At 39.5% G+C, this 9,337-nt stretch overlaps 1 protein-coding gene across 1 annotated transcript in view; it reads right to left on the bottom strand.

Moving 5' to 3' along the window:
* The window catches only part of LOC121556402 (protein TBATA-like), a 14,996-nt gene extending 6,186 nt beyond the window's left edge, over positions 1-8,810 (bottom strand). The window contains exons 1-3 of the mRNA XM_045215169.1: positions 8,780-8,810; positions 8,078-8,288; positions 7,756-7,929 (exon numbers count right to left, since the gene is read on the bottom strand). Coding sequence (XP_045071104.1) covers positions 7,756-7,929; positions 8,078-8,282 — 379 coding nt within the window. The 5' untranslated portion in view covers positions 8,283-8,288; positions 8,780-8,810. The remainder of the gene's footprint in view (positions 1-7,755; positions 7,930-8,077; positions 8,289-8,779) is intronic.
* Positions 8,811-9,337: the final 527 nt, after the last annotated feature.

Below are 9,337 nucleotides of genomic sequence, written 5' to 3'. Positions count from 1 at the left end.
TTACAAATTAATTAAAAAACTAGAAAAGTACATTTCCCGAAGAAAATATGGTGTGCTTGCTAGCTTGTTTTAAAGTATTTATGGTTTTGAAAAGTTTTGAAGATCGTAAATTGTTGTAATGTTTGTAGCTGAAATGGTTAAAGAGCGGTTAGCATTTAACATGTCTACTACTGGGTTCTGGCATTGAATCCGTGAAGGTTTAGGCTAATTCATGCTAATTACCGCTGTTTATAGTTTATATACATTTTTTATAATTTGAAGTTAGGATAGCCTGAACATGTGAAAGTTGGTTTGATGTCTCTAGCTCTGAACGGTTCAAGAGTTACTGTTGGCTAGGTATTCTATGCAAATGTGTGCTAATTTGAATAGTAATAGTTTATAAAAGTTAACACATTTGAGGTTAGGATAGCCTGAACATATGAAAGTTGGTTTGGTGTCTCTAGCTTGATCGGTCCAATAGTTACTTTTGGTAAGGTATTTTATGCAAATATATGCATATTTATATAGTTAAAGTTGATAAAGATTTTAAAGAATTTCAAGTTAGGATAGCCTGAACTTGTGAAAGTTGGGTTGGTATCTCTGGCTTGATCGGTTCAAGAGGTACTGTTAGTGAGGTATTTTATGCAAATGTACACAAATATATATTTTTGTTAAATGAATTTGAAGTTAGGATAGCCTGATGATGTGGAGGTTGGTTTGGTGTCTCTGGCTTGATCGGTTCAAGAGTTAATGTTGGTGAGATACTTTATGCAAACGTATATATAGTTATAGTTATGCAAAATGTTTTAAAAAAGATGGTCCTGTTGCCTAATTGGCCAAGGAACAGGTCCATTTTGAAAATCTACCACTGTATTCCTATGGTTCTCATTTAAACCCATGTTACTTTATGCAAATGTAAAATCATTATAGTTCACAAAGTTTATATAGGATCAAAAATCACTTGACAATCGATCTAAGTTGGGCCAGTCTGAACATCTCAACGTTAGCTTAAACGGTGAAAGAGGAGATTGGTCTAGATTTTTTTTTTTACCATTCAAGTCTATGGACCCTTTTTCCCAATTTAAATGCATTGGGAGCTCATTTAAATATTGTTATAGTTCCAAAAGTATAAATACTATAACAAATATTTTCTCATGCAATCTGAGTTGGGGCAGTCTGGACATTTTGAAAGTTGGTTTCGATGTTAAAAGCTTAAATCGTTTTAGCTCTAGAGCCATAAAATAACAATAAGAGGATGTAAGAATTCTAGAATTCTGCTTTGAAGGTGTGCAAAGAAGGGCACCTATTGGTAGATGGGTTAAAATAAAATAAAAAGCAGACATTGAATATCCCTTTCCAGCATGGTCAAGTTATTAACGGCTGTGATAGGAGAAAACTTAGGATGGATCAACAACTTTGTAGCAATACTAACCTAAATGACAGAGTGAAAAGAAGGAAGCCTGTACAGAATAAAAATATGCCAAAACAAGCATCCTGTTTGCAATAAGGTACTAAAATTAAAACTGCAGAAAAAGTGGCAAAGAAATTAACTTTATGTATTGAATAAAAAAGGGTTATGTTTGGGCAAATCCAACACAACACTTCACTGAGTACCACTCTTCATATTTTCAAGCATGGTGGTGGCTGCATCATATTATGGGTATGCTTGTCATCGGCAAGGAATAGGGGAGTTTTTTAGGATAAAAAAATAATGCAAAAAATCTAAGCACAGGCAAAATCTTAGAGGAAAACCTGGTTCAGTCTGCTTTCCAACAGACACTGGGAAACAAATTCACCTTTCAGCAGGACAATAACCTAAAACACAAGGCCAAATATACATTGGAGTTGCTTACCAAGACAACATTTAATGTTCCTTAGTGGCCTAGTTACAGTTTTGGCTTAAATCGGTTTGACATGAAAATGGCTGTCTAGCAATGATCAACAATCAACTTGACAGAGCTTGAATAATTTTACAAAGAATAATGTGGAAATATTGTACAATCCAGGTGTGCCAAGCTCTTAGAGGCTTACCCATTAAGACTCACAGCTGTAATCACTTCCAAAGGTGATTCTAACATGTATTGACTGGTTGAATACTAATGTAATCAAGATATTAGTGTTTTACTTTGACATAATATATACACTATATAGCTGACAGGGGGCGCTATTTTTGAAGCACCGCGCCTCCATCTTGGCCTACAAACGATAAATGTCTACATTTGTTTTTGACACATTTATTCCATTACAGATACCTTCATGCATACTTTTAAATGATATTATGTGAGCTAAATATAAAAATAAAAATATATATGAAAACATTTACCTTAAAATATATATATTTTTAAGTACTAATGTTACCATCACCACTATAACAATGAAAAAATACTTAAATACATGTCATTTTGTCCATTTAATTGAAATACTGTAGAATTCCATTCATTCCTATGGAGGACTGTTTCTTCAGGGGTGTGCCAATATGGCCGACCGGTGGCTTCAAAGCCTCTCATTGGCCAATACATAGCATCAGCAATCCAGGGTTTATATACAGTGCATTCGGAAAGTATTCAGACCCCTTGACTTTTTCCACATTTTGTTACGTTACAGCCTTATTCTAAACTTGATTAAATTGTCCCCCCCCCCCATCAAACTACACATAATACCCCTTAATGACAAAGCAAAAACAGGTTTTTAGATTTAAAAAATATATTTATTAAATTAAATAAACTGAAATATCATATTTACATAAGTATTCAGACCCTTTACTCAGTACTTTGATGAAGCACCTTTGGCAGCGATTACAGCCTCAAGTCTTCTTGGGTATTACGCTATAAGCTTGGCACACCTGTATTTGGGGAGTTTCTCCCATTCTTCTCTGCAGATCCTCTCAAGCTCTGTCAGGTTGGATGGAGAGCATCTCTCCAGCGATGTTAGATCGGGTTCAAGTCCGGGCTCTGGCAGGGCCACTCATGGACATTCAGAGACTTGTCCGAAGCCACTCCTGCAGTGTCTTGGCTGTGTGCTTAGGGTCATTGCTAATAAGCTAGCATTAGCGCTCACCATTCCTTAAGCTTTTGGGTGTCAGTCAGAGTTATTTAATAGTATATTTAGTGAAATAGGCAAGCTAAGGATATTGATAATAGTCATGATATTAGGAAAAAAATGTTTTTTCCAGTGAGTTTATTTGATGGGTTTTGTTTCTGTAGCTAGCTTGGCTGGCTGAGACCAGACTTTTTTCTGACTGAAGCATTTCTTTTTTATTTTATTCTTTTAGCCCTTTTACTCCACAATTTCGTGATATCCAATATCCAATCGGTAGTTACAGTCTTGTCCCATCTCTGCAACTCCCCTACAGACTCGGGAGAGGCGAAGGTCGAGAACATGCATCCTCCGAAACACAACCATGCCAAGCCGCACTGCTTCTTGACACACTGTTCAGCAACCGGAAGCCAACCGCACCAATGTGTCGGAGGAAACACCAACCAGCTGGCGGCCGGGAGTCAGCTTGTAGGCGCCGGCCCGCCACAAGGATTCGCTAGATCGCAATGGGACAAGAAAATCCAGGCCGGCCAAACCCTCCCCTAACCCGGACGATGCTGGGCCAATTATGCGCCGCCTCATGGGTCTCCCGGTCGCGGCCGGCTGTGACACAGCCTGGGCTTGAACCCGGGTCTGTAGTGACGCCTTAAGCACTGCGATACAGTGCCTTAGACCGCTGCGCCACTCGGGAGGCCCAAAGCACATAACTTATGACAGTACCACAGTGCCCCCCTGTGGACTGAAGCTGAATTTTACTAAAACTGGATATTTAACCCTGTTTGAAATGGACAATGTTGAGCTGTTAAAACTGACATCATGAAATTAATCATAGAGGTCCTATAACCTCCTATAACCTCTAATCATAGAGGTCCTATGACCTCTTATAACCTCTAATCATAGAGGTCCTATAACAACCTATAACCTCTAATCATAGAGGTCCTATAACCTCCTATAACCTCTAACCATAGAGGTCCTATAACCTCCTATAACCTCTAATCATAGAGGTCCTATAACCTCCTATAACCTCTAATCATAGAGGTCCTATAACCTATTCCATTCTACAGGTTAACATGCTTGGCTCATGTCTGTTATTTCCATATAGGCTATTTAACTATTTGTAAAAAAAAAAAAAAAAAAATTAACTGCCCATCTATAGTTTGGAAAGATATCAGCTCCTACAAGAGCAGCAAGTATATATTTCTATTCAATAAGTGTTGGTGTTAATCTGTTGGTATTGTCTTGTAGGGCAGTTGATTCAATAGTATCTGTTGGTATTGTCTTGTAGGACAGTTGATTCAATAGTATCTGTTGGTATTGTCTTATAGGACAGTTGATTCAATAGTATCTGTTGGTATTGTCTTATAGGACAGGTGATTCAATAGTATCTGTTGGTATTGTCTTATAGGACAGTTGATTCAATAGTATCTGTTGGTATTGTCTTGTAGGACAGTTGATTCAATAGTATCTGTTGGTATTGTCTTGTAGGACAGTTGATTCAATAGTATCTGTTGGTATTGTCTTATAGGACAGTTGATTCAATAGTATCTGTTGGTATTGTCTTGTAGGACAGTTGATTCAATAGTATCTGTTGGTATTGTCTTGTAGGACAGTTGATTCAATAGTATCTGTTGGTATTGTCTTGTAGGACAGTTGATTCAATAGTATCTGTTGGTATTGTCTTATAGGACAGTTGATTCAATAGTATCTGTTGGTATTGTCTTGTAGGACAGTTGATTCAATAGTATCTGTTGGTATTGTCTTGTAGGACAGTTGATTCAATAGTATCTGTTGGTATTGTCTTGTAGGACAGTTGATTCAATAGTATCTGTTGGTATTGTCTTGTAGGACAGTTGATTCAATAGTATCTGTTGGTATTGTCTTGTAGGACAGTTGATTCAATAGTATCTGTTGGTATTGTCTTGTAGGTGCTGTCTTTACCTGGCAGCCTAGTTAATCACTGCTTTTTGAACTGTCTGATTGCTCACGACTGTTGTCGTGGACTTGGGTTAGTTTCAGGCCAATTTGTGTAACAGTCTTGCTAATTTGTGGGCGTGTTGTATTGTTAGTGTGTTTTCTTCACCTCTGCTAGGCAATTAGTGCTGGTACTTCAGTCTCCCCTGTTTTATCAGCGGCGGTGTTGTCTCCAAAGTGTAGCCTGTCGCCGAAACAAAGACGTTATGCAGAGTTGTTCTCCGAAGGCTCCACACCTTCTCTCACTTACCTCGTTATTTTCTGATGATCTAATTATGCTATTTTGTAGCTTTGGAAACTATGTGTGTGTTTTCTATACCCGTTTGCTCCTCCCCCTGTAGTTTTTTACAGACGCTTCCCATCCTACAACCATTCGAATTTAGTATCTAGTATCTATTCTAACCATGCACACACAACCCATGTGGGTATCTAGTATCTATTCTAGCCATGCACACACAACCCATGTGGAATTCTTTGTCTCTGGCAGCTTTTGGAACTGCCGATCTGCTGTCATAAGGCTGAGTTCATCAAAACTATGAAATAACACATACGGAATTATGTAGTAACCAAAAAAAGCTTCATGAGGTAGTCACGTGGAATGCATTTCAATTAACAGGTGTGCCTTCTTAAAAGTTAATTTGTGGAATTTCATTCATTCTTTAATGCGTTTGAGCCAATCAGTTTTGTTGTGACAAGGTAGGGGTGGTATACAGAAGACAGCCCAATTTGGTAAAATACCAAGTCCATATTATGGCAAGAACAGCTCAAATAAGCAAAGAGAAACGACAGTCCATCATTACTTTAAGACATGAAGGTCAGTCATAACGGAACATTTCAAGAACTTTGAAAGTTTCTTCAAGTGCAGTCGCAGAAACCGTCAAGCGCTATGATGAAACTGGCTCTCATGAGGACCACCACAGGAATGGAAGACCAGAGTTAACTCTGCTGCAGAGGATAAGTTAATTAGAGTTACCATCCTCAGAAATTGCAGTTCAAGAAACAGACACATCTCAACATCAACTGTTCAGAGGAGACTGTGTGAATCAGGCCTTCATGGTTGAATTGCTGCAAAGAAACCACTACTAAAGGACACCAATAATAAGAAGAGACCTGCATATGTATTTCCCACCGTGAAGCATGGAGGAGGAGGTGTTATGGTGTGGGGGTGCTTTGCTGGTGACACTGTCTGTGATTTATTTAGAATTCATGGCACACTTAACCAGCATGGCTACCACAGCATTCTGCAGCGATCGCCATTCCATCTGGTTTGGGCTTAGTGGGACTATCATTTGTTTTTCAACAGGACAATGACCCAACACCCTCCAGGCTGGGTAAGGGCTATTTTACCAAGAAGGAGAGTGATGGAGTGCTGCATCAGATGACCTGGCCTCCACAATCCCGACCTCAACCCAATTGAGATGGTTTGGGATGAGATCGGACCACAGAGTAGGAAAAGCAGCCAACAAGTGCTCAGCATATGTGGGGACTCCTTCAAGACCGTTGGAAAAAGCATTCCAGGAGAAGCTGGTTGAGAGAATGCCAAGAGTGTGCAATGCTGTCATCAAGGCAAAGGGTGGCTATTTGAAGATTTTGTTTAACACTTTTATGTTTACTACATGATTCCATATGTGTTATTTCATAGTTTTGATGTCTTCACTATTATTCTACAATGTAAAAAATAGTAAAAAAATAAAGAACATCACTGGGGCCAAGCTTCCTGCCATCCAGGACCTCTATACCAGGCGGTGTCAGAGGAAGGTCCAAAAAATTGTCAAAGACTCCACCCAAGTCATAGACTGTTCTCTCTGCTACCGAAAGGTAAGCGGTACCGGAACGCCAAGTCTAGGACCAAAAAGGCTCCTTAGCAGCTTCTACCCCCAAGCCATAAGACTCCTGAACAATTCATCAATGGCCACCAGGACTATTTACATTGACCCTTTGTTTTTACACTGCTGCTGCTCGCTGTTTATTATCTATGTATAGTCACTTTACCCCTACCTACATGTACAAATTACCTCGACTAACCGGTACCCCTGCACATTGACTTGGTACCAGTACCCCCTGTATATAGCCTCGTTATTGTTATGTAATTTTCTTGTGTTACTTTTAAATTTGATTTAATTTTTTGACTTTAGTTTATTCAGTAAATATTTTCTTAACGCAATTTCTTGAACTGCATTGTTGGTTAATGTCTTCACCTGTTGTATTCAACGCATGTGATAAATAACATTTGATTTGATTTGATGTATACATGCACATGATAACATACGCACTATACACACACGTACACATGGATTTTGTGTTGTAGATATGTGGTAGTAGAGTAGAGGCCTGAGGGCACACACTTAGTGTGTTGTGGCATCTGTTATGAACGTATTTTAATGTTTTTAAAATTGTATAACTGCCGTAATTTTGCCAGACCCCAGGAAGAGGAAGCAGCTAATGGGGATTCATAATTATATTTACATTTTAGTCATTTAGCAGACGCTCTTATCCAGAGCGACTTACAGTTAGTGAATGCATACATTTTCATACTGGCCCCCCGTGGGAATCGAACCCACAACCCTGGCGTTGCAAACGCCATACTCTACCAACTGAGCTACACGGGACTTGAATACATAATAAATACATATGCTGGTTGGAAGATTCCAGATTTCCAGCTTACGGTATTCCCTATTTTATTCCGTGATTCTTCTAAACAGGTATTCTGGAAAACCTGGGAATTTTTTGGGAAAAGTTTTCCGGAGGTTTGCAACCCTATTAATTCACCTGTTCTGTGTCCGGTTCTGTATCTGCCCCCATACACGCTGTGTTCTGCAGGCAGGGAGAAAGGAGCTCCTGTACTAGTCCTGAATACCTGGCTCTTGGTGAGCGGATGGGGGAATAGTGAGGTGGTCACGTACCAGTCATCATTCACCATGCATACTGGAATCCCATTCAGACCTATAGAAGAAAAGAAAAAAGAAAAAGTAGAGGCTGAGTCACAATGGTAATTCCCTATTCCCTATGGGCACTGGTCTAAAGTAGTGCACTATATATGGAATAGGGTGCGATTCCCAGGGCATAACCTTGGTCCGATGCGGTCTCTCACCTTGGATGTGTGTGACTCTGTGTGGGTGAGGGTTGTGTCTGGAAAAGAAGGAGTGGTGACTCAAGGCTCCAAAGCGTGGACTGCCCCTAGTGGCCACGTTGGAAATGTCAGCCGTGGACGGCATAACATTATCATCGCGATGACCTGTGTTCCTGTCAGCCAATTTCTTTTCACCACATGGATCTGGGCTGTTTAAGACTGACATGATGATCTGTGAGAGAAATATCACAGAGTTTATTGTTGGTATGCAGGGTTGATATGGCTCAGTTGGTAGAGCATGGTGCTTGCAATTGCAGAGTTGTGGGTTCGATTCCCAGGCGTGACTGTAAGATGCTTTGGTTAAAAGCTAAATGGCTGTATAATAAATGTTATTAAAGTATTATTAGAGACAGATCAATTGCCATTGAGCGGTAACATTTAAATTCCACACTGTACAACCCAAAGCTTTGTCATTTTACAGTCTGCACAACCAGTGCATGCATACTATCATGTTGTCATGGGAACTTGAGACTTCATGTGGACTTCATAACAGTTTTGTGTAGGCAAAGTTGTTGCAGATTTAGTGATCAACATTTTATTTAAAAAGATATCTTCATGATTTTACTACGGATCTATAGGCCTATTGTTCTGTTAAGCAAGACATGAAAAACAACAAATACTGAAGTATATAGTTGTAATAAGAAATGTAAAAGCTTATCCTACCTCAGAAACTCCACATAGCCTCTCCACAGTCTTCAGCCTCTGACTATGTTTACCATGTTGCTAGGAGACTCAGCTCTCAACATAAAAAAGAACAGCATCTTTAACAATGGGTAATGTAACTCGCACCCAATGCATAAATCCATTTATATTTTGAGGCCACACACAGGCTACATCACAAATTGCACACCATTACCTACACTGAGTATAGAAAACATTAAGAACACCTGCTCTTTCCATGACATAGCTTTCACCTGGATTCACCCGGTCAGTCTAATAATTCCTTATTGATGTAATCTGTTAAATCTACTTCAATCAGTGTAGATGAAGGGAAGGAGACCGGTTAAAGGAGGATTTTTAAACCTCGAGACCATTGAGACATGGTTTGTGTATGTGTGCCGTTAAGAGGGTGAATGGGAAAGACAAAATACTCAAGTGCCTTTGAACGGGGTATGGTAGAAGGTGCCAGGAGCACCGGTTTGTGTCAAGAACTGCAACGCTGCTGGGTGTTTCACCCTCAACAATTTCCCGAATTGTTAGAGTGTATCCTGGATAGGTCCC

This window comes from Coregonus clupeaformis, unplaced genomic scaffold (genome assembly GCF_020615455.1).
Source record: "Coregonus clupeaformis isolate EN_2021a unplaced genomic scaffold, ASM2061545v1 scaf0381, whole genome shotgun sequence".
Lineage (NCBI taxonomy): Eukaryota > Metazoa > Chordata > Actinopteri > Salmoniformes > Salmonidae > Coregonus > Coregonus clupeaformis.
The sequence above is the reverse complement of the archived record's forward strand: the minus strand, read 5'-3'. Positions and strand labels throughout refer to the sequence as shown.